The 27,563-nt window shown below is 55.9% G+C and overlaps 12 protein-coding genes and 1 non-coding gene across 13 annotated transcripts; 5 read left to right on the top strand and 8 right to left on the bottom strand.

Annotated features, from left to right (window-relative positions):
• Positions 1-43: 43 nt before the first annotated feature.
• On the bottom strand, positions 44-2,510 carry BP01DRAFT_405131 (flavin-containing monooxygenase). Its single transcript, XM_025578726.1, has 2 exons — positions 1,813-2,510; positions 44-1,742 (listed from the first exon to the last, which is right to left on the bottom strand). The coding sequence occupies exons 1-2, from the start codon at positions 2,180-2,182 to the stop codon at positions 235-237; spliced, it is 1,878 nt and encodes a 625-aa protein (XP_025428410.1). The 5' UTR covers positions 2,183-2,510; the 3' UTR covers positions 44-234.
• A 213-nt stretch (positions 2,511-2,723) lies between these two features.
• BP01DRAFT_425647 (putative MFS transporter) lies at positions 2,724-4,519 on the bottom strand (the record flags this gene model as incomplete). The annotated part of the gene is made up of 3 exons (XM_025579755.1): positions 4,049-4,519; positions 3,448-3,994; positions 2,724-3,379 (listed from the first exon to the last, which is right to left on the bottom strand). Exons 1-3 carry the CDS (start codon positions 4,301-4,303, stop codon positions 2,724-2,726), a joined length of 1,458 nt encoding a protein of 485 aa, XP_025428409.1. The 5' UTR covers positions 4,304-4,519.
• A 1,571-nt stretch (positions 4,520-6,090) lies between these two features.
• BP01DRAFT_359511 (uncharacterized protein) lies at positions 6,091-7,888 on the bottom strand. The gene is made up of 4 exons (XM_025575699.1): positions 7,486-7,888; positions 7,336-7,419; positions 6,514-7,265; positions 6,091-6,458 (listed from the first exon to the last, which is right to left on the bottom strand). The coding sequence occupies exons 1-4, from the start codon at positions 7,831-7,833 to the stop codon at positions 6,422-6,424; spliced, it is 1,221 nt and encodes a 406-aa protein (XP_025428408.1). The 5' UTR covers positions 7,834-7,888; the 3' UTR covers positions 6,091-6,421.
• A 548-nt stretch (positions 7,889-8,436) lies between these two features.
• On the top strand, positions 8,437-10,239 carry BP01DRAFT_135401 (kinesin light chain 3). The gene has a single exon (XM_025570514.1). It carries the CDS (start codon positions 8,694-8,696, stop codon positions 10,059-10,061), a length of 1,368 nt encoding a protein of 455 aa, XP_025428407.1. The 5' UTR covers positions 8,437-8,693; the 3' UTR covers positions 10,062-10,239.
• A 277-nt stretch (positions 10,240-10,516) lies between these two features.
• On the bottom strand, positions 10,517-11,778 carry BP01DRAFT_385526 (polysaccharide lyase family 1 protein; the record flags this gene model as incomplete). The annotated part of the gene is made up of 3 exons (XM_025577602.1): positions 10,517-11,071; positions 11,145-11,241; positions 11,309-11,778. The coding sequence occupies 3 exons, from the start codon at positions 11,776-11,778 to the stop codon at positions 10,517-10,519; spliced, it is 1,122 nt and encodes a 373-aa protein (XP_025428406.1).
• Positions 11,779-14,672: 2,894 nt separating this feature from the next.
• BP01DRAFT_t258 lies at positions 14,673-14,762 on the top strand. The gene has a single exon. It is a non-coding gene; the product is annotated as a tRNA-Asp (tRNA).
• A 651-nt stretch (positions 14,763-15,413) lies between these two features.
• On the top strand, positions 15,414-16,268 carry BP01DRAFT_135383 (uncharacterized protein). Its single transcript, XM_025570513.1, has one exon. It carries the CDS (start codon positions 15,673-15,675, stop codon positions 16,123-16,125), a length of 453 nt encoding a protein of 150 aa, XP_025428405.1. The 5' UTR covers positions 15,414-15,672; the 3' UTR covers positions 16,126-16,268.
• Positions 16,269-16,994: 726 nt separating this feature from the next.
• On the bottom strand, positions 16,995-18,249 carry BP01DRAFT_135381 (DUF1115 domain protein). The gene has a single exon (XM_025570512.1). The coding sequence runs from the start codon at positions 17,921-17,923 to the stop codon at positions 17,027-17,029; it is 897 nt and encodes a 298-aa protein (XP_025428404.1). The 5' UTR covers positions 17,924-18,249; the 3' UTR covers positions 16,995-17,026.
• Positions 18,250-19,104: 855 nt separating this feature from the next.
• Positions 19,105-19,782, top strand: BP01DRAFT_303448 (uncharacterized protein; the record flags this gene model as incomplete). Its single annotated transcript, XM_025572120.1, has 1 exon — positions 19,105-19,782. One exon carries the CDS (start codon positions 19,105-19,107, stop codon positions 19,780-19,782), a length of 678 nt encoding a protein of 225 aa, XP_025428403.1.
• A 175-nt stretch (positions 19,783-19,957) lies between these two features.
• BP01DRAFT_376289 (Clavaminate synthase-like protein) lies at positions 19,958-21,323 on the bottom strand (the record flags this gene model as incomplete). Its single annotated transcript, XM_025576945.1, has 4 exons — positions 19,958-20,830; positions 20,894-21,019; positions 21,077-21,100; positions 21,138-21,323. The coding sequence occupies 4 exons, from the start codon at positions 21,321-21,323 to the stop codon at positions 19,958-19,960; spliced, it is 1,209 nt and encodes a 402-aa protein (XP_025428402.1).
• Positions 21,324-22,645: 1,322 nt separating this feature from the next.
• On the top strand, positions 22,646-22,920 carry BP01DRAFT_359504 (uncharacterized protein). Its single transcript, XM_025575698.1, has one exon. It carries the CDS (start codon positions 22,714-22,716, stop codon positions 22,894-22,896), a length of 183 nt encoding a protein of 60 aa, XP_025428401.1. The 5' UTR covers positions 22,646-22,713; the 3' UTR covers positions 22,897-22,920.
• Positions 22,921-23,266: 346 nt separating this feature from the next.
• Positions 23,267-24,306, bottom strand: BP01DRAFT_135352 (uncharacterized protein). Its single transcript, XM_025570511.1, has 3 exons — positions 23,849-24,306; positions 23,679-23,773; positions 23,267-23,614 (listed from the first exon to the last, which is right to left on the bottom strand). Exons 1-3 carry the CDS (start codon positions 24,192-24,194, stop codon positions 23,558-23,560), a joined length of 498 nt encoding a protein of 165 aa, XP_025428400.1. The 5' UTR covers positions 24,195-24,306; the 3' UTR covers positions 23,267-23,557.
• A 148-nt stretch (positions 24,307-24,454) lies between these two features.
• Positions 24,455-26,362, bottom strand: BP01DRAFT_303297 (fungal specific transcription factor domain-containing protein; the record flags this gene model as incomplete). The annotated part of the gene is made up of 4 exons (XM_025572110.1): positions 24,455-24,677; positions 24,734-25,303; positions 25,361-25,993; positions 26,037-26,362. The coding sequence occupies 4 exons, from the start codon at positions 26,360-26,362 to the stop codon at positions 24,455-24,457; spliced, it is 1,752 nt and encodes a 583-aa protein (XP_025428399.1).
• Between the last annotated feature and the right edge of the window lie 1,201 nt (positions 26,363-27,563).

The raw sequence follows: 27,563 nt of genomic DNA, 5'->3' as shown, positions 1-27,563 counted from the left end.
TTAGGGCTGCGGGTTGAAGCCGACCGATTCGGCCTTGGCTTCGGTCCACACTCCGAGTGGCTGGTCCGGACTTCGGCGATCTATGAGGTACTGTACCATCATTATCATCATAGCAAGGCTCGCTCCATCTGTTCGACGAGCAGACATGGAACTATTATTGCTTAACCAAGCGAGTGCACTGACCGTTCTGTGCGGAGCTATCATGCGGCATATAGACTACCTACGTAGCAATTCTCATCGTCGCTCCATTCCCTTCATCGTCCCTTCTTCTCTCCACTCCCTCAGCACCTTCTCCCATGCCACGATGCCCGGCGGGTAGACTCCCCATCGCGCCGGGATCTCTTCCGGCTTGCCTTCCTTATTGTAATATCCCGGGGGGCATTTCTGAGCGAAAGCCAACCGCATCTCCCGCCCCGCCTCGATCTGCTTCCCCCATTCCTCCTCGGCTTCCTCCGTGGGCTCGATAATGCTGAGCCCCGGTGTCTGGAGACAGGTCCTGACCACCGGGGCAATGTGCTCGGCGGCGATATAGATATTGTGGAGCTGGTTAGCCGTAACCCCGGCCTGGGCCGGGTCGATGGTGAACAGGTTGGGAAAATCCCGGATATGAATGCCAAACAGGGTGGACGGCCCCCCACCGGGGTTGCTCGCCCACTTCTCATCCAGGGTCTGGCCCTTGGCGCCGACGAGATGGATCCCCGTCCGTCGATGGAAGTTCGATCCCACCTCGAACTCGAATCCGGTGGAGTAGACCAGGAGGTCGACGGGATACTCCCGGCCGTTGGCCACCACCCCCGTGGCCGTGAGATGCGACACCCCTTGGCCATTCGTGTCCACCAACTCCACGTTGGGCCGATTAAAGGCCGCCAGATACTCGTTGTTGAAGGCGGGCCGCTTGCACATGAAGGCATACCAGGGCTTCAATTTCTCCGCGGTCGCCTGGTCCTGCACCGTCTCCGCGACCAACGTACGGAGGTTCTCCATCAGCCGGAAGTCCACAAGTTGATACACCTCCCCCAGCTTGTTCGGGTGCGTCTGCAAGTCCACTCCCAAGCGTGCAGCTTCCGCGTGGATCTCCCGCATGGTCAGCGCATCCAAGCCCTCCGTCCCCGAGCACTCCACATCCTCGTCGACCACCGTCCCTTGCAGGATCTCGGCGAAGCGATTCATCTGCGCGCGCTGCCACCCCGGCGGCAGGGCAGCAATCACGGCGGGATCCGGCGGACGGGTGTGTCGCACCGCGACCGAGGAGGGGGTGCGCTGGAAGACGTACAGCTTCTTTGCATCCTGGGCCAGCTTCGGCACCAGCTGCACGCCGGACGCGCCGGTGCCGATGATCCCCACCGTCTTGCTCGCCAGCTGCGTCATCTTCCCCGTCGTATCCCCCCCGGTGACCGCGTAGTTCCAGCGCCCGCTGTGGAAGTGGTCGCGCTGGAAGCCCTCGATGCCGCGCAGTCCGGGGAGTTTGGGTTTGTGCAGCGTGCCGGTGGCGAGGACGACAAAGCGGGAGCTGAAATGATCGTCGTGGGTGGTCCTCGTGAGCCACTGGCCGCGACACTCGTCCCATCGCATCGCGGTGATCTCCGTCTGCAGATGCGTCTTGGCCGCGAGCTTCCATTTCGCGACGATGCGGGCAACCTGCCCCCGGATCTCGGGTCCGGAGGCGAATCGCTCCTGGGGGATGTATCCCGTCTCTTCGAGGAAGGGGAGATACAAGGTCGATTCAACGTCGCAGGTGACGCCTGTGGTGGGGGGAGGGGGAGAAGTTTCAGTCAGGAGCGAGGACCAGAACGCCAACAAGAGAAAAAATACCAGGATACTGGTTCCAGTACCAGGTGCCCCCAAAGTCGGCGCCTTTTTCAATGATCCAAAAGTCCTCGACCCCCTGCTTGCAGAGATTCACCGCGGTCACCAGCCCGCCGTATCCCCCGCCGACAATCAGCACCGTCGTTTCGCACTCGATCGGCTCGCGTTGCAGGGGCGGGGCCCAGGGGTCGTCTTGGAAGGGGCGGTAGATGCCCTCGGTTTCTTGGAATTGGGCGACGCCATCCGTCCGGAGACGCTTCGCTCGCTCTTCCTGGTATTTGGCGGCCAGGGCGTCCGTCCGGAGAATCTGCGCTTCGACCTGCAGGGGGTCCGGGGCTCGCGCGAAGAGGGAAAGAATGCTGAAGAAGGAGCCCATTGTTGATGGGGAGTCTGGATGCAATGCCCGATGGCGGGTTCAGGTCAATATCTCCTGTATTTCTGTGTAGATACAGCCCCAGTTGGCTCTGGAGAATGCAGCCACCTAATATTGCCCATCCCTGTCACGATCATCGCTGGTTCATTCCCGGATCATTTGGTGGGCGATGCGAATCCAATCGGGATTCCTTCGGAGGGCCGGTGCCTTCAGTTGGGCATTTGGGCCATCGGAGGGGGTGCTCCACATCGCTCCGACTGGCAGTTGGGCTTACGAAGGAGTGAACTTGTGTCAGCTCGACAATCACTCTGCATGGGATATCCTGGTTGGTTCACGGGATGTGTACTCATCAGGCGTTCAGACGGAGCAGGCCCTGTCATGCTTGATATAGGAAAATAGTAACTCCCTGGTTGGTAGCCATACTTCTATGGCTACATCACACATCCACATTACCGAAAGTAGTTGCATAGTCTCGGGGTATATTCGCAGTCCAGTAGTATCGTACATCATGATTCTCCTCCTCGCACACCAACCAACCACCCACCTACCCATCCAGAACCCTCCCCTCCGACCAGACCCGAATCCGGCCCCCCCAGTACCAAAAACACACCGGTACCGGGACCAACGCCACACAAACCGCTCCCAAGATCGTCGTCGCATACGCCACTCCCAGCCCATGAAACATCGCGCTGGCAAACAGCGGGAAAGAGGCGCCAAAGACACTGCGCATGGCCCCGTTCACGCCCAGCGCGCTGTTCGCCATGGCCGTGTAGCAATCCACAATATAGCTAAACCCCTGGATGAACAGCAGGTACATGCCGCCCCCAATCAGCAGGTTGGCGCAGACGGAGCTGGCCCAGCAGATGGCGGGGTCGGAGGTCCAGGCGTACCAGAACATGCCGATGGGGATGAGCATGCCGCCCAGGATCATGGGCGGGAGACGGGATTCCGGGATGAATTGGCCGTGGGCGTCGTGGCAGTGGTGACGGAAGTAGAGCTGGTTGTAGAGGATCATCGCGAGGGCGCCGAGGAAGACCCCGACGATGATGCCCAGCAAAGGGAGGGTGTTGAGGCCGGTGCGCCAGCCGCGGAGCTCGCCGAAGGAGTAGGGGTAGGATTGGTAGAAGAGGTAGAGGATGCCGTAGAGAATGGATTGGTAGAGAGTGAGGAGGAAGAGGATCGGTTGCGTGGAGATGAGCCCTACAGCCATGCATATCGATTAGTGGGTGGTCCCCGGGGGGGTCATGTGCGGTTCGGATGGGACGTACAGAAGGGGCGGACGAGGTAGAGTCGCGCGATCTGCGCGAGCTCTAAGCCTTCTTTTTCTGCGGACACAACCGCGGACGTGATGCTGAGGGCTGCGGGCTTCCCTTCAGGGGCTGCATCGGCTCTGTCGCGAAGGACGACCGGGGGATAGGTCTCGGGGAACAACGCGACGGCGATGAGCGATAGCCCCAGCCCGCAGATGATGATCACCCACACCGTCCAGCGCCAATGCAGCGAGGAAGCCACGATGAACCCGCCGAAGACGGGGCCGAAGGTCGGGCCAGAGAACATCAGGGCGACGGCGATCACCATCGCATTCCCGCGCTGCTCCGTGGCAAAGCAGTCGCTGACGACTCCGCCCATCACCGCCACGGGCGAGATCCCAAACAGGCCAGCAAAGAAGCGCCCAATGAGGATGGTGGGGATGTGCTGTCCCAACGCAGGCATCAGTTCGAAGAGCGAGGAGACGGTGACGCCGATGATCAGCGGCCATTTACGGCCGAATTTCTCGGACAAGGGCCCGAAGGTGAGAAAGCCGAAGATGTAGCCCTAACTCCGTGAGTCGAGGTCCAATACACAACTCGGCTGGAAGGAAGTTCCTACCACTAGGAATAAGGTGGTGGTGAGAATCGCCACTTCTTTCTTAATGTCGAATTCCTGCATGATCTGCGTCTGACCAGGGCTCAAGATGCTGCTGGCGACTGTGGCCAGGACATTCATCAGACCCAGAATGATGATGGTCCGGACCTTTTTGGCCAGGGTCCAATTCTGCGGATGAGCAGGGTCCACGTCGACATGCTTGGTCTCGAGTCCTGCAGTGCCAGTTTCAAGCGCCTCGATCGAGGTGGAAGGGCTCATTGCAATATGCAATGAATGTCGTCTGGAAGAGCCCTGATGCGATCACTGCACGTGACGATGAACTCTCTGCCAAAAAAGGAAATGCAGGTCAGATCGATTCGAATGCATGAACGTGGTTGGTGCGCTGGATTATTATTCACTGCAGATCACCGGCATCATAGGACTTAGTTCTGCATGGAAACCTCGAAGCTTTGCCAATTTGATACTACCTTTCAGGTATCCGAACCCACCCCGGGCTGGACCAGGCATTGCCTGAGTATATATCCCATCCGACTGCCATTTTACCCCAATTCCGCACAGAAATTGGCTGATTCAATTTCAGCCCTCATGAGGGGGAAAGTATTCCTGTGAGGGGAAAAGAGGAAAAATTTGCTGGGCCCATGGATCATGGAGGCTTGTTCTGGTTCATTCGCCGTGAGGAGAAGCGTGCAAGTGGGGCGTGCATGAGGGGTGGACCAAAAAATCCCGACAACGTGGTTTTGGAAGTCAAATTGTGTGTTTGTGCGTGAGAGCCAGTGGGTTGGATCCCTACCAAAGCCGAAGCGGTTCGGCAGCCCGATCAAATCCCGAGATAGAGCCATGCCAAGCCGGGTGACGGAGATGCATCGGTGATGGATCGGGTTTCGGATAGGCTATTGAGATGGGATATTCTACCGAGTGATCATGACTGACTGATTCGAGGTGGATCTATGTTGGACTGACTGACACGTCAAAGGACTCGGGGGAAAGCATCAGATGTGGAGAAGACCTCGAGTAGATCGAGATTAAGCTTATAGCGGATCGAACCGCCGACCATACATGCTATGCAGGACTGGAATTAGTCTTTGCAATTGATATATACTCCCTGTTCTCCCTTCTGATGTTCCTCAATTGCAAGTCTCTTTTACAGACAAGTCTCTTTTACAGAAAAAACCTTCGAACCTCTTGGACATAGCCGGGAGGGACACCCCTGTCAAATGCAACATGGTCAAACAAGGAACTATCGTTCTCAGTAATAGAGGGAATGGTCATCAGCAATCCATCATTTCTGCCACCTGAGCGAAGATTCAATCAGTAACAAAGAACTCAGGTAAACCCTTGCATTTTGCTCAGAACCCCACCCGGAATGTGTCATGCAGCATAGTCGTCACTTCTCTATACATTCAAACTCAAGACCCATCAACCGCCCCAGAGCCATGGCTGCTTGACATCCCCACCACCCTGGACAGCAAAACATAGACCATGGACACCCGTGAGCTTCTCCTGGTCATTCTTTCGCAGGATGAATTCTAGGCTGTGTTTGTTATTTGACCTTCATACTTTTCTACCATACAAATCAACTATCAGTTGTATCTCCATGAGTCAATCTTCCACGCATCGAAGCACAGCTGCAGCTATCGTAGTGAGTAGCCGCCAATCTCAGGATAGGAAGAGTGATCTTCTTTTCTCCATGGCTAGAATTCTAACAGAATCAGTAGCTAAGCCAACCACACGAAGCTAATTTCGTACATGTATCTACTCTCTTAGCTACTGCCTGTAGAGCAGAATATCAGTCTTATTTACTATAAGAGGAGTGATTCCCTCGTCAACCTGATATGAAGGTTTCACTCAAGAGTACATGGAGAATAACAGCAGCCAAACATCAGTGAATTTCCACAATGGCAGCGACTGACAGGTATTGCAGCCTCAGGCAACTGGTCACAAACCGGCTGGAATACCATACGATAACAACTTGGGTAACCGCAATACAAACTTACACCAATCAGTGCAGCGTAGGAGTGGAGCTTCCGCATTGATTGGAGGACAATCTCGGTGCCTACGGGGGAGGGGAGAGGCAGCAGCCAATGACAAACTGCCACCCAGCCCTGTAGCCCTGTAAGGCTGAGCAATACTTCATCCCGGCCTCGGCTGGTTTTCCCTCCGAAACTTTCCCAGGTTTCCCCTCTTCTCTCGAAAAAAAGGCGTTTCTGCCAACTCCCCCGAGTCAGACTGATATGTACAGTAATGTAACAATGGTGGCTGGCCACGTCATCGCTGCGGGGCTACCATTGAAAACACCCGTGAAATGATATTACACACTCACTTAGATAGCTTCACATCTTATACCTAGATTGAGGGCAAGAATTGTATCAACCACACTCAGCGCACACAAAACGCCAGCCCAAGAATTGCATACCTAACAGTTCCACGTCAGCCCAACCGCCTCCACTGAAATTCAGAGGGATACTCACATCGCAATCAGAGCCAACCCATGCATCACCGAATACTTCCCCCCATGTAACAGCCCATGGACCAATACCACCGAGAACAACAGCACGACCGTCTGGAAGGGGTCAACCACCAAGCTCATGGGCGAACCCAGCGCCCATCCGAGCAGCACCAGCACCGGCATGCGGAACAGCGCCACGTGGACCACGGTTTGCACCCCCGCGCTGATGGCTGCACCCACGTCCTGGCTCGTCGCGCTGGTCTGGATCATCGCCATGGCGGGCGCCACGGTGCTTGCGACCGGGACGAGGACGGTCGCGAGCAGGGTCTCGGAGAAATGGGTCTGGACGGCGGTTCGGACGAGGGTCTCGGTGAGGTATTTGGTGCAGAGGAGAGTGGCGAGGAGGGCAAGGGTGAGGGTGAGGAAAGCCTGGGTTCGAGTTTGTGGTGCGCTGCGAGAGGGGTGGGCTGCCTCTGTGTCTGCGTCTGCGTCATTCCCCATGTTCTCGCCATCGTGGTGGAAAAGATGCCGGTGGGTCCCCAGTTGGAAGTAGAGATAGCCGGCATACACGAACAACAGCACCGCCGATGTGCCGCGCGAGACCGCGACAGTCTGGTCGCCGAGTTCGTAAGGGACGGATAGCGAAAGCACCGAGGGGAGAACGAGGACCATCGCGGTAACGAGCATGAGAGAGGAGAGCGCACGGGTCACGGGTTGGTCGAAGAAGAGGATGTCGGCTCGGTGCGAGGCGGCGAGCAAGCAGGAACCAAGAACCTGTGGATCAAGAGGTCAACCGAAGTCCCTGGCAAAAAAACTGACTGTGGCTTGTTGGTGCCACCCTCACCAGCAGAATGTCCGCCAGAATGGCCCCCATGGCGAGGCTTTGAGCCACGGAGATCTCGCGGCTGGCGACTGCCCAGGCTCCGAGCTGCAAGCACGAGTTAGTGGATGCTGTGGTGGCGACGCACAGACAATGCTGAGAGCAGGGACGCACGCTCAGCCCTACTGCATTCCCAGCCCCGATGTTGATCAAAGCGCCCCATGGCTCACTCGCACGGGTCGCCAGCTGCAGAGAGGAGTCGAAGATGCAGGCCGATAGAGCAATGATGGCAAAGAGATTATAGACGAAGACCAGGACGGGGCTCCATTGACGGTATCCGGCCCATATCGCGAGGGGGAGCAAGCATATCGGCCAGCAGGCCCCGGATCGCACGGCTGCTGGTAGCTTGCAGCGAGGGTTCTGGTGCAAGGGGTGGGCAGTGTTGACCTTAGAGACAGAGCCTTTGAGCAGTGGTTGGCATGGATCCTCAACTGGGACCGGGGAGCCTACTGAAGCGACCATGATGGGGTGCTGCAGTTGAAGCAAGCAGAAGTGCAGAAGGAGAGAAGAGCAAGAAGAAGAAGAAGAATTGTTGGATCGAGTGATGAATAAGTGCTGTATGGGGATATAAGATACCACGATACGCTATATTACATTACTGTATATTACTGTACCGTAATGTACGGCGGATGCCAAGTAATTTTACTATTTTGGTCCAGGGCTGAATTTCCCGGTAAGGCAGAACCGCCGCTTATCTTCCGCATCTTCCGATGGATTCAATCATCTTCAATTGCACTCTCTCAACCCAATCTACAGCATCACGCTGGGAACTACCTAATCCTACCTAATTATCTCAGCACCTTTTAATACGGGGGATGAAGAGGTGCACATACTGGCCGAGGGGATAAGAAGGGGAAAGGAGACAGGCCAAACACAGATCCCCGACCGATCATTAAATACTTACTCTCACTAATGCTTCAGACCATCTGTTGTCGACAGCCAGCCCTACTGCGAACTTAGCGTCTTGGCAAGAGATACTGGAATCGGAATGTCGTGACTGTCACTGCACTTGCATCTCTTTCTCCTGGTCCCCATTTCTCCATCTTTCTTCTCACGGTTCATCCTCCCATCGTGCAGTCACTCACCAGACCCGATCCACTCTAGCCCTGCCTCCCCCGTTCATCTTTTCCCCTAACAATTCGGACCCAGTCGTCGTCCATCCTCTTGACGTTCTGCTACCTGATACTACTCCCCTCCTCTTTCTCCGTCCCGAACATCCGTTGCCACCCGGTCGAGTTCCATCGCAACGCTCTCGGCTCCTCCCCCACCCCCCACGACTCGCCCCAACCAGCCCCAACCCACCCACCCCAAACCCCTAATCGATGGCAGACCCATCGACAGCATCGATAGCGAGCACTTTCCAAACCCTAGCACAACAGTACCGTACCCACCAACAAATAGAGGCCGCCGCCCAGATCGAGACGGTCGTGCAGCAGGTCCTCCAGCCGGAACCCGACGAGGCCAGCGCCGCACTGGTGCGCTTCGGAGCCCTGGTCCTCACCTTTCTGGAACACGGGCAGTGGAGCGCGGCGGTCGACGTGGGACATGCGGTGGTCGAGGCGCGTCGTCGGCTGCTGGGGCCCGACAGCCCGGCCACGCTGACGGCGATGCACAACCTGGTGTCGGCGTACTGCGGCCAGGGACGATGGAGCGAGGCGATCGAGCTGGGGGGTCGAGTGGTGGCGGCGCGACAGACGGTGCTCGGGGCGGAGCATCCCCAGACCCTGGCCGCCATGTCCAACCTGGCGGCGGCGTATCGCAACAAAGGCCACCTGCGACCGGCGGAGGCGCTGGAGACGCAGCTGCTCGAGACGAAGACCCGGACCCTGGGGCCGGAGCATCCGTCCACGATGACCTCGATGAGTAACCTCGCCACCACCTATACCTACCTGGGCCGGTACGAGGAGGCGGCCCGGCTGGAGCAGAGCGTCCTGGAGCGCAGTGGCCGCGTGCTGGGTCCCCGCCATGGCTCCACGCTGACGTATCAATCCAATCTCTCGGTCACGCGGCGCGAGCAGGGCCGGCTGGCGGAGGCGGAGCAGCTGGAGGGGGAGGTCCTGGAGGCCCGCCTCGCGAGTCTCGGGGGCCAGCACCCGCTGAGTCTGACCTCGATGGCCAATCTGGCGGCGATCTATCGCGATCAGGGCCGCTGCGAGGAGGCGGCGCAGTTGGAGACCCAGGTGGTCGAGCAGAGCCAGGATCGGTTGGGCGACCATCCGCAGACCTTCATGGCGATGGTGAACCTGGCCACGACCTGGCGCGCGCAGGGACGAGGCGACGAGGCGGCGCGGCTGGGGGCGCGCGCCGTGGCCGTCATGAAGACGCAGCTGGGCGAGTCCCATCCGCTGTCTCTGACGGCGATGGCGGAGCTCGGGCTGACCTTCCAGAGCCAGGGGCGCGCCAGGGAAGCCGAAGCCCTGACGACGCAGGCCCTCCGGGGGATGCAGAAGACCCTGGGGGACCATCACCCCCATTGTCTGACCGCCATGACCAATCTCGGCCTCATCTACCAGTCGCAGGGGAGGTGGAAGGAAGCCGAGGCCCTGGCGGAGCGGGCGGCCCGGGGTCGCGAAAAGGTGCTGGGCAAATCCCACCCGCTCACCCTGGCCTCCATGCAGGATCTCGTCCGGGTCTGTCAGGTTCTGGCCGCAGAGAGGACCATGGACACGCGCGTGGAGCTCTCGGGTTGAGCAGACCGGAGAGAGAGATTGGCATGAGACATGATTCGATGCAGGTGGCGAGTTCAGTCGTTAGCGGAGTTCCGTCGTGATTTTTTTCGGGAGTACGTACAGTGGAAATTGAACAGAGATACATGAATATGAATATCACAACCAGAAGACTTGCTGGGAGGAAAGACTCGAAGGAATTAGAATTGATTGTGTGATTCCAGCAGGATTTGGTTCTGCACTGCCTCCTTGCCAACCCGGTTAACCAGTTGGTACAGTTACTACTAGTCGATCTCTACCCCACGAAATTACCACATTACAAACACTTCACACAATCTCGAGGCAGTCCATCTCAGGATGATATTATCTAGGAACTAGGCTAAGATGGAAGCAAACTCAACACAACTCTCCGCCAAACCCGCACATTCCATCGGGTTGGCTCCCCCCTCCACAGCCAGGTCAAGAAAGCGCGAACCCGCTTACAGGTTACCCTGGCCAGCGCTGGTGGCAGGGTCGGTGCTGGCAGCGCTGGGAGTAGGGAGGGAGTCGTCCGCGAGGTCGCTGAGGACCGTGGTGCTGGTGCCGGTGAGGTCCCCGCCGTTGGTGTTGGCCACGCAGGAGCGGCCGATGTAGGAGGAGCAAGTGGAGGAGGCGCTGTCGGAGGAGAAGAGGGCTCCCTCGAAGGAGTCGGTCTCCAGAACGGTGTCGACATCCTCGAAGTAGTTGCCCTCAGCGAGGACGTAGCCACCGGAGCCGATCTCGAAGGCGTGGCCGGAGTTGTCGTTCCAGTAGTTGTTGTAGATGTGGAGGTAGGTGTTGTCCTGGACCTTGGGGGCACGGCCACTGGTCTTGTACAGGTAGTTGCCGGAGAAGGTCACCTTATCACTGGAGCCGTCGAGGTAGACGTTCCAGTAGTGGTGGTTGTCGCAGGTGGCGGAGTACTCGGATTCACCGTCGATGTAGTTGTTGGTGATGGAGACGCGGTTGTCGGCCGAGGTACCGAGGACGTAGTGCTGACGGCCAATGCGAGCAGTCTGCGCACCATCCCGCAAAGTCAGTTGTGATGAACTGTAAGCTTAGGGATGAAGTTGGAGACAATATCCATACCGTCACGTGGTCGATCCAGACGAGATCAGCGTCATCCAGGGTGATGGCATCTCCTCCCCAGACGTACTCGGGGTTGATATCGGTGACAGCGATGTTCCTGGACGACAGTCAGTCTTTGCCCCTCCTCGCTCCCCCCCCCCCCGAATCGATGCGTGCGGACTTACTGGATAATGATGTTGGAGACCCCGCTGACCATGCGGAGACCCTTGCCCTTGATGACTCCCGAGGTGCCCACGCCGATCAGGGACTTGTTGGAGTTGACGGTGATACCGAGGGTACCGGCGTTGTCGTAGGTCACCGAGACAGAGGGGGCAGAGGACTCGTAGTTGTCACACCAGTCGTCCGCGTTGATGGCCAGCTGGCAGCCAGAGGCAGTACCCCACGGGGCGCAACCAGTGGCGGTGGTGGTACCCTCCGTCCCGGTGAAGTCGAAGGTCTGGGTGAGAACAATGACCCGAGCCTCATCATCCCCCAGGTATGAGACCAGCTCAGTGGTGGAGGTCGGGGTGACGGCGGCCGCAGAGCCACCACCGGTGGCCGAGGCAGCGAATCCGACGGGGGTGCCGGAGACGCTGGTCGCAAGCCCTTGCTGGGCGAGAGCCGCAACGGCCGTGAGAATAGCAGCGTACTTCATCCTGGAAGTTGAGACTGTGGAAAATGAATGACGAAAATTGGACAAAAGAAAGCTAGACGGAGAGAAAAGAACGACAGAGAAAGGATGAGTTGGGAACCAGAACGGAAAGGATATGACTCGAGCTGGCGACGAGATCCTTATATAGGCCTCGAACGATGGCCCCCAATCCCTTTTCTCCCTTTCTTACCCCCCTCTTCATGCGACCATGATGAATCTCTGCTCTCTGGAGCACTTGGCAACAGTGGAGGAGAACGATCAGGTCCACGACGAGTGGGAATCTGATACTGGGGAGAGGAGTGGGAGAATCGTTCTGCGGGTGGGTCCGCGCCAGAAAGAAGAATAAACAACCCGACTTACCAGCGAGACCAAGGTGATGGGTCCAGAAGCTGGTAATGCCAGTGTCGATCAGTGGAAGCTGGATTGGGATCGGCCGCGTAAAGACAGGCGGCCCTGAAACACACCCACCGATTCACGGCCAGTCATCGTGAGCAACGGCTCGGAGATACGGCCAAGGGCAGTAGTGGAGCCGCCGGTGCTTCACGGGTTGCTTCTGAACCCGTTTCGCATTGATGGCGGCTGCCGTGTGGGTTTCATAGCCTGAGCGCTATCGAACCGCGGACTTGGGCGGGCACTCCCAGCTTTCTTCTCTGGGAGGAGGTTGCATGACGTGGCCAGGATCCAGCCTTTTCGAGACTACGGAGTAGCCTCAGCAACAACCGTGGTGAGACGGGAATCGTCCGACGCAAGAGGTTGATCAACCGTCCTACTGGGGAGGTAGACTTGGTTAGGGCTTGTCGTGTTACTGCACTTGCGAATCACCGTTCATGACCCCGTCAACCACGCGATTAAATCCCCCATCCACCGCAAAGAGACCATGCCTCCAGAGTCCAGTCGATGATCCTCTTTCTTAAGGTTAAAATCTCTTATTATCGTCCTAAGCTCCATTGGGGAAAGTGGTTGAACGGCAGGAGGTGCAATGCCCCATTCTTGGGCGCCGGTTGCGATTAGCGGCAGACACTGGGGCCACCCGCTCTCCACTAAAGACGCACTGGTTGGTTCAATGGCGGGGAGTGTCTCCTTCCCCTGGCCGATCACTCCATCTTCGGTATAGTGGCATATTTTCTTGATGCATAATGCATGAGGATTATAAGTTGATCACCTTGTTCGTGACATTGAAGGTGTCCGTTTCACGCCGTTGCTGCGATGTCAAGAAGATCTCTCGCATGTGTGACGGTGGGTTGCCCTAAAGGGCGGAATAACGCACAAACTACGGAGCATTTACACCGTGATTCGGATTTATTCTCCTATCTATTGGGCTAGATACTCGGGATCAGTTGGATGATCATGCCAGTTCCCCAGCCACAATGTAGGCTTGATCCTCTTGGCCTATGCTTAATCGCAACAGCCCCATCCCATCAACCTCATCAATATCGGGGAGATTGCGGAAAGACAACGGTTTCAGTGGGTCGCCCTGCAACAACGGCAGACAAATTAAGCTTCTTCTCTCAATCTTCCTTGAGACACGTCATCCTTGGCTCTACACTGGCATGGACCACCCGCAGAGAGGAGAGCGTGTCAACGCGGACCTCGTATCGCTGGTTGGGCTTTTGCTCATTGCAGGCAAACCTCCGCCGCTGGTCGACAGACTTAATATACGAGCCAAGACGGCTTGCGTCACGCTCAGAGTACACCGCTGGGTGGGTATCCTCGGGATGGTTGCGTTGATGCAGGGGTTCTACGTCCATCGATAATCTATCGCAGAGGCAGGAGCTTGCATGTACCGTCGCTGCATCGTCCGATGAAGGAGATACCGTGCCAGAGAGGTGCCTACCACCCTCTTACGACTGATGCTGAGTGACGCGCCATCACAGAACCTGCGTCCTCTCGTTGTTTAGAAACCCATATAGGAGGGCAGGCTACGTCTGCCACGAGGTCAAATGGATGTCTAGTCACACTGGTCAGGTTCACTCGCGTTTGCAGACCGTGTTGGGGCTGTTTTCTAGAAATGCCTTGGTAGGTGGCGATATCTATCTCTCGACGCAATATGGATGACCCCAGTCCGGAGGCTTGATGAATGACTACTATCAACAGTCCTCACACGCCACTTATCCAGAAAATAGGTAGCTAGCTAGACAGCAGCAGCAGAAGGTTGTGTGAAGACCCTATGGTCTTACACCATGTACAGCTTCGGGACTGGAGATTCTGCTCCCACGAACAGACATGCAATAAAAGAGTATTCCGTGCATCCAGCCATAGTATCTCATAATCAGCCTCCGCTACCTGCAGGTCAATAGCCTCAAGCCCGTCCAGCCTGCTCTATTCAGTAGTCGCTGTCCAGGGATTCTCAGTAGGAAGATCAGTATCTATGAGGAGTTGACTAGGCAGGCTGGTGGCGATATTTGTCGCCATTGCGTCTTCTCAATGGTCTCGAGAGCCGGTGACGGTCGGTCTGTTGCCAGGAGGCCGATGCCGCAGGGCGACATCTGGACTGTTCTCCGTACGACTTTGTATCTACCATCGATGTCCTGGGGACTCTGATTAATCTTGCAGTATAGTGTTGTGATGCTTGCCATCGTATGTAGGGTCTGCTGTATATTTGTGGTTTTTTAATTTGCCGAATGGTTGGTAGGAGCGGACCTCAAAATATATATATGCTGGTGCAATCTTTGAATCGGTAATAGTCCAGCAGACATCAGCAGATCTCCCACAAAACCTCCCAAATACCTAATCAAGTAAGGTCTTTGTCACGCAAAGAAGTCAAAAGTTGAAATTTGATATTCGATATTTCGATAGACTGTTACGAAGAGGTTCATGAAAAGAGGATTGAAGACTGGATTTCGTGCATTCAGATTAATAATACATTTATTGCAATTTTGAAAACAAAAAACAACAATTCCTAGATGGTCTAACGGTCATGATTTCCGCTTGTCAATCCTGAACAGGAACAAGCGCGGGAGACCTGGGTTCGACTCCCAGTCTGGGAGATTTCTTTTTGGCTTTTGCCGGGTTGTTTTTGTCTTGTATCCACGTGGCATATCCGCACATCTGGTCTGTGCAATTGCTGTTATTCATTTTCTTCCTGGATGATCCGTCGAGAGTACACAGTATAGTTGTATAAGCATGTTGTTCCTCTTCCATGGAAACTACCACAACAACAATAGTCCACTACTCCACTACCCCGGAGTATAGCACTACTGCACTGATCACCAGTTTATGAATGAGGTGCCTACACTATGAATCAAGTACAGCATACCTGGATCATGTGACTGACCGACCAATTACTCCGGATGGATTGTGCACACGCGCCCCTCTGCTTATCATTCTGCATCCCCCCCCCAGACTGACTTCATTGCTTGTTTATTGCTTGTTAAGATGAACCGGAGGCAACCTTCACGCCGCCATGCATGTGTTCGCTGCGTTTGCCTCAAAGTCCAATGTCAGCCGAGGCTGGCCCAGTCGTGCTCGCTCCCAGAGAGCTTACGGCCCAGCAGTCGGCCCCGGTAGCATCGTCCCATCTACTTCAAGGATCCTGATCTGTCCGTGATTAAAAGCTCCTGCAGGAAAACACGCATCCATGCCCTACAGGAACAGATCGATAATCTGGTCAGCCCCCATGGGCCAAACAGCTTCGAGCACCATCAGGATGACCAACACCCATGAGTCGTCCGACCCGTGCCAGCGGTATTCCCCATCCCAGATGCCCTGCAGTTAAGATACACCTGCAGTCGGGGCAGATCTACAACCCCCGACGGGAGAAGCACCACAAGACCCCGGCCGGACAACGCGCTCTTTTGGGTTGCTATTATCTTTGCCACAAGTGAATGTTGCATAGCGGCGTGATGGCCCGGTCCGCCCGAGCTGACACACAGCAGATCCTCGATATTCCGGTGATATATGAACATGCGACACACCAAATCCATCAATTCCTGCGTGAAGATCCTGACAGAAAACCCCCAATACCCCGGCTCAATCGGACTGACACAGAGGCCTTGCACATGGAGCTTGACGCTTTCCCCACCTTCATGCTGGGCCACTTCCTACCTCGCCAGAGGACGCTTTCTATCTGCACGACATAAATCAGCTATAGTTGTTGCGACCTTCCTCGCCATCCCGTCTGCATCTGCCAAACTCATCATATACCAGCTGCTGGTACGCGATCGTGATCTTGTGCAAGCTGGGCTTGTCCGTTGGCATCTACAGCCAGCTGTCGACCGAACTAAGCCCCGGGAGCGTGCACGTGGTGGTCCTCGTAGAGTTGCCTCCATCCATGCAGTTCACGGGACATCTACTCCCAGAGTCACCGCAGTACAATCTGCCGGATCAGTGGCAGTCGGTCCTGTTACCTAGCGCCATGCCGACCGTGTACGTTACAGACGTGATGACGGGTATGGAGGATAACATCATCATGCAATACATGATTGACGATCTCGGTTTCTTTGGCCTTCCTTCCCAGGCACCTACATGCCAACGGTGGGGTTCAATTGAGCTTGGTTTTGTTGGACTGGTGTCTAACATTCGCATGTATACTGATTTCGACGGTCGTTTCTTTCTTTTCCTTTGCGATTGGATATTTTGACACAAATAGCTCCCAGGGGGATCGTCCCACCTTTGGTTTCATACCTTCGCGCCTTTGATTGATGTTTCACCGAGTGTGCTCGCACTTGGATTCCCGACTGCGGCTCTATTGTGGTACATGATTTGCTAATGACCTTGTAAATTGTTCTTGGCGGAGCATGTTATGAATGCGCATGCAACTCGTCTATAGCTACTTTTCAGAGACGTTTGAGGCTGTCACGCGCAGTCAGCTATGGATGACTTTTTTGTCTCACTCGCCGTGCTGTCACACGAGGCCTGATTCTTCAAAGTCGCGCAGATCCAGGCCCTCAACGTCCGAACTGTTGTCAGGATCCACGAGTCAATACTCGCCTACCGCAGGCACAATAGATGAAGGGGTCCCCTTGCGTTGCAATCGTCGGACGGCATTGTCTCTTCAGCAAGGTCTGAAATCCGGCATCTCCAACCTATGCTTCCCGCCGATAGTGACGATACATATCACAAATCGACAGATATTCGAGGTGGAGGGTGGGGCGGATGCACCAAAAGTATGAGAAGAGAAGTCTTTGATCAGAGCCGACAGAGATGGCTGGTACTTTGCTTCGCTCTCGCGCAAGTTTGCCACCGGTAGATCCAAACCAAGAAGAATCAGTAGATCCGATTGCCTCAACCCGGCACTGGCAACCGGAGACGTTCAGAAAATGACCTTCTCAAAAGCCACCCCAAGGCCCCGGGCCTGAAGCCACTGCTCTAGCGCCTGCATATCGCCGCGATTGGCCCTCTGCCCACTCCGTTCGCCCAACGAGTCCGTGATCTCCTCCATTCCGGAGAAGACGCGCTGCACGTCCTGAGTCTCGCGGAACCGCTCGCTGACCTTCTTCTGGTGGCTGGGGATATCACCCCACGAATGCGTCTTGATGAATTTCATATACGCATCGATATCCGCCGACACCCCCTCCAGACACAGCACGCCGGGCTTTCCGGCCAGCACGAAGCCCGTGAGCGAGTACTCCGGCGCGTGGTTGACCAGGTCGTCACGTTTGGCGCGCGTGGACAGGGAGGGGAAGTAGAACCACACTCTCACTAGGGGACCGCTAGTGTGGGCGGTTGCTTGCGACGACGCAGCCGACGGAGATGTGGATGCGTCCAGGAAGCGGAGCGCCTCCTCCTGGATGTAGGTCAGCGCCTCGAACACGTCCGCATCTGTCGGCAAGGCCGCCGCTAGCCGGGCCACCTCAGCCTTGGACATCCAATCCGGGCGCAGCGAGTAGATTGGTGGTGGGGGCTGATCGAACCCCGCGTCCGGCTCAGTGCCGTGCAGTGGGATTGTCAGGTTGACTTGGAATCTCTTGTCGCTGTCCGCCAGGGGCAGCGAGACGTAGAGCGAGATGCTAGACGGGATGCCCGACGGTGCGCCGGTGGCGGGGTCCTCGCACCAGGCGCGCAGCTTATCGATACACTCAGCCGTGGCAGCAGGAATTTCTAGCTCCTCAGGCGAGGCATACATAGCAGTCAGGAGGTCGACGGTCGAGAGTTGCATCTCCATGATGTCGACCGGTAGGAGGGTGGTGAGCTCGTTCCTGTCGGCCATTTGCTCTGTTCGAGGTTGAGTCTGCTAGGGTCGAGTAGGAGACACAGTTTCAAGTGGGCTAACAGTGGCTGAAAGTGGCCACCGACAATAGATTGCTTTATATTGCACCTGTTTACCCAAGCTATACCCCTCGGTGATGCTTTGCAGCAGTGCATTGCATTGCATCTGCGCAAGCGGGTCGGAGACATTCTGTCCTTCCGACAGCGGAGCTTCGGACCATGGATTTTCCGCCGTCTCCCTCCTCGGAGCTCCGCATTTCGGGGGTAGCCTTCTTTGCCAAGCATCAACTTCGGTCGAATGTTTTGCTTCTCGTCTTGACTTTTATGTGCTAACTATCTTTGAAGAAGGGAACAAGTCTCCTGCATCAGCTACCATTGATTGCAATGATGATCAGCCAATAGGCTCTTGGCTGAATTATTCCGCCATCTCGCACTCGGGCCTCATCCTCGCTGGGGATCCACCGGACGTGGGGACAGCTTACGCCAGTTGCCTCCCTGCGTGAACTTGAAGAGGGGTCTTTTCCACAGTTTGCGTCAGAGGCCCTGCACTGCACGGTTGGAGCATTACTTCTTCACACTTGGTCATCGACTGCGCAGCTCATTCCAATTGGCTCACGCCGCACAGCAGCCCCCGTCCCGGGACCCAGCCGAGACATGGGTCAAGTGATCTACGGCAAGAAAACGCAAGCTATTCACAGGTCTTCACCTGGAGGAGCTCTGATCGACAAATTGGGTCTGCTGCAGTGGGCAAAAAACCCCTCGGGGATATTAGCTGGAACCGGCAAGGCCCCGCCCTCGCCCCGCATGTTAAGGCCGAGATGAAGACGGCTGGACCTGTCGATCTGGCTTGCTGTGAACTATTCGTTGCAGCAGGCCAATGGGCCCAAGGGATCAGATACTCGCCAGTGCGAACAGGTCGCGGGGGGTGTGATCTACAGACGCGTCTGCTCTGCTAGGGGCAGGGGACTCCTCACTGAGCTTACGGGGTCATTCTCGGGGGCAAGCATGATTGCTGCCACACGGGGGGGGGGGTGCTTGGAAGGGGTATAAAGCTCATCAACTTGCACTGTACCTAATGATCCTTCAGTGACAAACATCTCCTCGCAATCCTCAGTCCAGTGGCACCCTTCACTCCTCTGCCCAATCACTCCACTCATTATGCATTCTCTCGCCAAGATGGCCATGTTGGCCACCACCACCCTCTTCACCCAAACCACCACCGCCCTCTCCCCAACCTGCAACACCACCACCGCCAACTTCACCCTCTATCCGATCACCGTCGAAGGTACCACCATCGCGGAGGTCGCCCAGCGAGCCAACCGAAGCATCTGCGACATCGGCCGCTACAACCTCATGGCCGATGTGACCATCATCCCGAACGTGGGCCAAACCATCGTCATCCCGCCCCTGGAGTGCACCTCGCAGCCCCCGGACAACGAATCCTGCCTCCTCCCCAACATCACCCGCACCAGGACCTGCATCAACGGCGGGCCCCGCCTCTACTACACGGTCCATGGCGACACCTACGAGGTCATCGCGCGGCGGCTGAACATCACCACCGAGGCGCTGATGGGCAACACCTCGGGCAACGATGCCTCCGCGACCGATCTGCTGGAGGTGGGCCAGTTCGTGAAGGTGCCGCTGTGCGAGCCGAGTTCCTGCGCCATCACCCCCTTCACCTTGACGTTTGGGGTGTACGAGGATCTCGCGGAGGAGTATGGGACGACCGTGGGGCAGATCATGATGTTGAGTCCCACGTATAATTATAGTACCTCGTTGATGACCGGGGAGACGCGGCCCACGTTGGATTTGCCGGTGAATTGTACGGCTTTGGCGGATGTGGTGACTGTGATTGATTAAGGGGTTGGGGGTTGGATGTTCAGGCTACATGGTTGCTCTTTAGTCTATGGCTCCGGAGGAGGGTGAGTCTGGTTTAGTTGAAATATATGAGCTTGGTTGGTTCACCAGTCTGTTTGTCATTCCTGTGCAGGGGATTTTTGCGTATGAGCTCCATCTGCCTCCTCACACGCTCCATCTACACCGGCAAAACTACCTTGACCCCCATATATTCTCTCTGATGCATAATTTTCCCCTCAATCACCACCTGCTCCGCCCCCACCGCATTACGCACCGAATACGTCGGATCCGTACACGTCGCGATCTGGATCTCCCGCCACTCGCGGTTGGTGGGGACCAACTTGCCCTGCACCGTGAGGTTCTTGAACTCCTTATAAACCCCTTGCTCCTCGACACAGCCCTCACGCTGAATTAGTGGCGACTCTAGAAAGCAACAACCAGGAAAGATTAGCAAGCACATTCGATTCCCTCCAACCCTAGAACCACTCCCCCCAACGTGGCAAAAACTCACCGGACGCAGGCCCCATCCGCAACCCCCCCACCGAACTATTAAACACGATGGCGGGTCGCCTTGAAATGCCCCCCCGGAGACAATCTCCAGCGTATCCCCGAGATTCACCACCAGCGCGCCCGGCCGGTAGGGCACGTAGTACCACTGCTCGTCGCGGCCCCAGATCTGCAGACACGAGACGGGAACGCTGAACAGCAGGATGGTCAGTCCAAAGTCCGTGTGTCCGTGCATCTTGATCCCCTTGGAGCGCGACAGGGTTTCCTGCGGGGGAGGGCGGAAGAGGGCATGTCCGAAGAAGCCCTCGCCGGTGGAGCTGCCATGCGACTGCACGTGCGTCCACAGGTAATCGTCGGGGAGTTCGAGGACGCGCGAGAAGAGGGTGAGGAGCCGTCGGTTGACGGATTGCGTGAGGTAGGTGCAGAAGGCGGAGATTTCGTCTATGAAGGGGTGCAGGCAGTGGGGGACGCGCGTGCTCGGGGATTCCCACTCCGGGGTGTACCAGTTGAATTGTTCGATGCCGTCGGGGGGACGACGGTGGCGCTGTCGATGGTTGAGTCATGGAGAGAAAGGGGGGGGATTTGGGAGAGGGGGTTGTATGTCTACCTTGAAGCCGTAGGGGTGCTTGTAGCCGGACCAGACGCCCGTCTCCGGGTGAAACAGGAGGCGTTCTTTATCCTCTTCACTGATGTTGTTGTATAAGTACTGCGCGAGGGCGAATTGACGGTGGAGCTGGGAGGGGGTCAGTGGCGCGGCTGCGTGGAGGGGGTGGGTTGGTCGTCGTCTTACCTGCTCCAGAGAGACTCCGTAGTTCTCGAAAAAACAGGAAGCCGTCATCGCGGATGGCGACCTTGACTTTCTGGATGAGCTCCTCGACGACGGCCGGGTCCTCCGAGTCGAGCAGGGACAGATCGATGGACTTGAGCTCGGCAGAGTTGTGCTTCTCCTGGGTGACTGGAGGGGGGATCCAAACGGGCACGGACGGTTTGCCGGCCAGCGTTGGGGATGGGGGGTTGAATGCAGCGGTGGGTGCCATTTTTGTCTGCAAATAGGATATTCGTAGCTTGTGAGATGTCAGTTTGCGGTGTACAGTACGACACAAGAGGTGGTTTGGTCTCTCAGCCGCAAGGTAGTCCTTTATAATGCGTGATCGGATGTCGAGATGAATGGTTCCTCCCCGTCATACGAGATGGAATTGCAATTCATCACGCAAACCGATCATACCTATCAACCCCTGTTCGAGCTCCTCATGAGTATCGGAGCTCCGCCAAGACCGAAAACCCTATCTTGATAGAGAATGGGAGGGAGGGAGGGAAGGAGGGAGGAGCTCCTCCCACTCTTGGCACCTGGAGGAGCTCCTCCCTCCCTCCCTTGGCACACGAGGGGAAGAACATCACCACATTTAAATGGTTCTCAAGATGGTACCTGACCCTGAACCATTATGCTTCAAGCTTTAATCCCATCCACTCAACCCCTTCCACCCAAGGCCATAAGCTTTTCTTCTCCCGCCACAACCAAAATGTCCCGCCAACTCATCTCCAGCGCAAAGTTCCCCACCAAACCTCACAACTGTACCCTCCCCCCGACCCCAAATCCGACCCTAGCCCAAGCCCAGATCTAACCCCGCACAGGCCCAGCAGTCAAAGTCCCCGACCTCGTCTTCTGCGCCGGCCAAACCGCCACCAGTGAAATCAAACAAGCCACTGTGAAGTGTAGCCTTCACCCACCCACAGCACAGTTGCAAAAGTCCACTGACAAAGATTATAGTTAGGGAGAGGTTAATAGGGGGTTATATTAGGTCTATTAATTAGGTAAGGGAGATTATGGCTGTATAGATCTTGAGAGTTTGGATAGAGGTCTTACTGTAGAGATATATCATAATGCAGAGTTGGAGTAGTAAATATACTTGAATAGTAGTTAAATGTGAGGGGTTGTCAAGAATATTAGTCTTCTAGCTAAGAAGAAGAGTCTGATGGAAGTACTATGTAGATAAGATAGTCTCTAAGCTGGTAAGATTATTATACTCTAGATTCTTACTATACTAGTATACAAGATTGAGAATACTAAGAATTAGATAGAAAGACGCTTGGGTGGTGTTAAAGATAGAAAGTAGATGATATACTTAAAAAATAGTTTACAACTGTGACGGATCTACTGGTTCAATAGATACTAATTCTCTGATAGTTATTCTAGGTGAGCTGACTAATAGAGATATCTCAACAGAGCTTAATCTGTAGAGTGATTTCTTCTCGGACGTTGGGCTATGTTGATGAGAAGAAGGAGATAGAGGCTCTAAGAATAATACTTTAGATAGTATATTCTAGTCTAGTTTAAATAATTCAAGTACTAATTAACTTGACCTTTTTGAGAAACTCGTCTAGCTGTCTCGCCCTCATCGCCAGAAAGCTGCATTCGATGCATAGACCATGGCTGGTCTCCATCCAGTCTCCCTTCTCGTTTTCGCGTCGTCCGTCGCTTGCTGTGCTCTGGGTGCTTTCGCTTCATATGCCGACTACGCAGATCAGCACGGGAAAAGGTCGCGCTACAAAGGCCACAGGCGAGCGAGATCTCGCCCGAGGCACGCGAATGCAAGGCAGCATGGCGCTTGAGGTTCTCATGCCTGGTGAAACGGCTGTGACAGGTAGCACACTGAAAGGGCTGGAAGGGTGGGACTGGTCGCGTAGAATGAGCCACCGACATGGTGCTCTGATCTTTCAATTCGCAATGCAGGTCTGGGAGATTCCCGGAGGAAAGTCAGAGACAGGAGAAATCCGGGGGAATGCGACCATTTAAGGCTCAAGGCTAAGGTACCCCACCCCCGCAAAGAGCGCTGCTTGGCACCAGATCGGCTCTCCGGCAAATGCTGCGGATGCTCAGCGCAGATGAATTTGTTTTGAATACAACACTTGGATACTGAGGTTGATGCTCCGTCAATCTGTGCAAACAACGGTGTAGATGAACTCCAGCCCAAAGTGATGGTTGTTTTCCAGGCAAAAGACCAGATGCTGGGCTTATCGCATAGATGATTGAGTCTCCTCTGATTGGACGGGGGGATCCGCTGTCGGCCTGCTTATCTTATCTCTGATCGCCCGCTGATTGGCTCCCTCTCCTTTTATCGGCGGGTGGTTTCCTACGCAGCTTCCATAGTATCTCGAGCATCGGGAAATGATTTTCATCATGCATAATATTGATAAGCATCTTTATGCACATGTTTCCAAGCAAGGAGTGCAAGGACTCGTTTTACTCCGCCTCGCAAAGTCGACCGGTCCCTTACAGGTGACACTGGCCGTGAACGTTGCGGGACACCGAAGTCCCATTCAAGGTCAACTGCACCACATCAGTCGACTAGTTTCCATGACTCGCTCGCGCAATCGTCGTCCGAAACACTTACAGTCCAGTGCGCATGCTTCTTGCAATAGACAGGCTTCAGCCCATCGGTGCAGTTCGCACGCTCGTAGCTCCAGTCCGTCGGGAATGCGGGCACACCTATCCATTCAGTCTCCGTCAGCACCCCTTCCGCATCCCTTGATACATCACCACCCCAGGTCGAGGGTCGCTTACATTCTCCAGCAACCCGATCACCCAAGTCCCAGGCACCGCCGCCCGCCCCGACAAACGCACTGGTGACTTGCTGGATGACATCGTCGCCGGCTTCTTCGATCTTGTCGGTGTTGCTGCAGCAGAGAGGAATTCCGTCGCTATAGTCGAGGACAGATTCCGCAGCGACCACGGCCGCGAGGAAGAGAAAGGCGGGGAGTGTGAACTTCATCTGTGCGCTGGATGGGTTGGTGCAATGGCCGGAGGGTCGACAGCCTTGGGCACTTCGCGTGGGGGGAAAGCGCCCTTTATGGGCGCTGGTGGGGCTCGGTAATTGCCCTTGCTTTCCCATAAACAAGGAACCCGACATGACGCGGGGAGCGAGGCAGACACTGTCCCTGGCAGGAGGAGCTGGGCCATCGCAGGCCAGTCGATGACCCTGGGTCAGTAGCCCGCCCCCTTGCGCCGGACACTAGGCTGTCGACGCTTCTCCTCTCCAGGGGATGGAAGCGGCATGATCTCGCAGGAATGCCATTGAGGGGCCCCGGGCATTGCTCGGCCACGCTAGGAGCGGACCATGAATCAAGCATATGTCATGATCCGGGAGTAAGCAGGGTGCCCAGCGGCGCATCACGCAGAATCTACGGCGCGCTGAGCGACCGCGCAGCAGTCGGTGCAGACCTTCCACAGGCGCCGGATCGCTTCGAGGGGGGAATCCCGAGCCTTTTGCGAGAGGTACGACTCCGCTTGATACAGCATTCGCAAGCTGTAGACCTCTGCAGCAGGCCGAGGGCTGCGTATGATGCTCGAGGCAAGCGTCTTCATCGCCACCGAAGGGTAGTGGTAAGCGATCCTGCGCATCTGTCAGACGGGGAGGTGGCAACGACCGGAAGCGAGGAGCGATCTTACCCGAGGTGAATGTCATCGGCAGGCAAATACTTCATCAGCGCGAGAGATGCTCTTGCGGCTCGGGATGTCAGCGAGGTCGACAGCAAGACCCGAGGATTGTTGGAGAATCCGGCGAGGACCGGGGGGCTGTGGGTGCTGATCAGATCCTGGGCGGAATCCACTCCTCTCATGGCGATCAACGAGTGGATGGCGATCATGCAGTCATAGTAGGTGTAATGGATGAACAGCAGGGTTGACCACCCCGGCAAGTTGCGGAACGGTGGAGGCGCGCCCGCGTCCGGCCGATAGTCGTAGGGGATCTTCTTCAGCCAGGTCTGTAATCGTTGGTCAAAGTCCCCCGCCACAGCGAGCAACTGATCAAACGATTGATTGGCAGCCGAAGTTAGATACAGCTGTCGGATGATCTGGCTCCTGATCTGCACCAGCTCAACCGAGCAATCGAACAGATTGAAGGTGCCCGATTCGTCCTTGATGGGCACGCTGTAGGCGCTTGACGGGGAGTCGATAGGTGCCGCCTCACCAACAATGTCTTCTTTCTGGGCCGGCGGGAGTCCAAATCGATAGGAGATTCTGGCGGAGTCAGCGTCGAGACGAAGAAAGAGCAGAGAAGAGGAGGACGATCCATACTCTATATCGACGGCACAGACCATCCAGAACAGCAACCGCTGGTGTTGTACCTGGTCGGGCGACAGCCCAGCCTGTGCGGCGGTTTTGCCCAGCCCGAGTTGATTGCTGATCTGAACCGCAATGGAGATGAGAGAACTGCAAGGATGCCCAGCCGCCATCGCCAGGAAGCCAACGGCCATCACTACAATGGACTTGCATGCCCATAGATCCGGGGGAGCTAGCAGAAGCTCATTGATGGTTTGCATGGCCCCCTTCATGAACAGCGCACTGACCTGATGATCCGGCTGCCCTCGTGAGCCGGGGAGCAGATATGCGACAGCCAAAATCACCTGGATGCTGGTCCATCGGCCGGGGCCGTGCAGTTGAGGATCGGCGTAATTGTCGGCAAACAGCGAGTCAATCTCGGCTCGGGTGAAGATCGGGAAGGTCACATTGAAGTACTCCATGTAATCCTGCAGCAGCTGGGTCAAGAGCTCTCCTCGTGGGAACGGGCCGAACAGCTTCCTGGGCGGCAAAAACGTGGTCAACTCGGGTACGGAGGTCATACTGCCCAGCAGCAGATCCAGATGACTCGGGCCCGCTTTTCGTGAGACCCAGTCCAGACCTTCCTCCGTCGAGACAGAGAAACCTGAGCTTCTTGGTTAGTGAAGGGACCAGGTTCAACGGGCTTGCCCACTTACAGCCTGCACCGGTGTCACTGATGCACCGTGGAATGTAGAAACACGGTGTCTCTCCAAGGATCCCGGCAGTATACTGGCCATGCATGGATGGAACCACAGGATTCAAGGGTAGGCTGGCAGAGGCTGGCTCCTGTTGCGCGGACGGATCTTCAGTCTCGGAATCGTCGAAATCCTCTGACCCGGGATCAGTGCTTGCCAGAGCCGGTGGCCCAGTCTCCCCCGGTGGTGGTGTGTCCGGGATCGGACTGAGCTCCCCCACGTTGAAAATGCTGTTCAGATGAGTTTCCAACCGCTCGAGCTTCCCTTCCAGGTGATTGATCATTGCCTCTCTGAATGCAACCGATCAGTGCTCGTGCCTTTTCGGATGATGATGCGGGGGGGGGGGGGCGGGCGACCCACCGTCGCAGGATTGTTCGATATCGCTGTTCGTTGCGGGTGCAGGAGATGCCCATCTTCTCGCATCGGGAGCAGCGGGAGTTGGCGGAGGCATCGCATTTGGTCTTGCTGCGACGACAAGCTTCACATGCCTGGTTCATCGAGGATTAGACATGTCTATCGTTGTCCGACTCGTGATTTGCACTCATCTGCACTCATTACATACCTTGCGCTTTTTGAGCAACTCATGATGCTCGTGGCGAGATTGAGAGAGGGATGGCTCTCTGGTGGAAGACATGGAGGTCGAGGCAGAAGAAGAAGAAGAGGAGAAGGAATGGTCATGGTAGGCATTGAGCATGGCTAGAAACATGACTCCACTGTCTACTTTACTTGATCAGCTTGAATCCCCCCCTGAACAGTGGGCAGCATTGACACTCTGGTATCACCCGGAATCCAAAATTTCAACCCGCATGACTAAGCCAGCGTTGTGAATGGATACACCAATCATTCAAGTTCTTGGCCACTACACTAATCCATAATGGGTGCTTCGGAGGCCGGATGTTGGGCAGAACCCCCAGGGCGGTGGGTTCTGGTACGGTAATGATACAGTATTTTCTCCGGACCGATGGGCTGCCGATCATCTTCTGCCTCCCTCCGTCTTTCTCCACTTCATCTCCATCCATCCATCTTCCCCCTTCATCTCAGTTCACTCGATTCACACACCGTCTCTTGCTGCATGAGACCAGTCAGTCAATCATGCTTTCATGGCCCACATCCTGTGTCTTCTCATTCAACATCTGACTAATTACCACCTCGTTGGCTGATGGAAAACCAACCAACCTCATGGTCAGTCGGCAGATGGAAGTGCATGCACGCTCAGCCTACATACCTTCTTCCACTTTTTTGATAAGAGCTGAGCCTTGTGGGTCCAACCATCTCCCCAAGTCCCGACCGACAGACAGGCATCTTTCTTTTTCGGCTCCCGGACGTTCATTCAATTTTAGCTCGGGTTCTAGAGACGCCTTTCCCCACCCCTTCTGACCCTAGTTCTTTTTCTTGTGGTTGGTCCGGATGCCGGAGACTCACTGCGTGCGCCCTGCTGGCACTGATCATGGGCAATATGTTTCACTATTTCTGACATTATGCCC

This window comes from Aspergillus saccharolyticus (assembly GCF_003184585.1).
Source record: "Aspergillus saccharolyticus JOP 1030-1 unplaced genomic scaffold BP01scaffold_35, whole genome shotgun sequence".
NCBI classification, from domain to species: Eukaryota; Fungi; Ascomycota; class Eurotiomycetes; order Eurotiales; family Aspergillaceae; genus Aspergillus; species Aspergillus saccharolyticus.
Note: the sequence above shows the minus strand (reverse complement) of the source record. Positions and strands in the feature narration are given on the sequence as shown.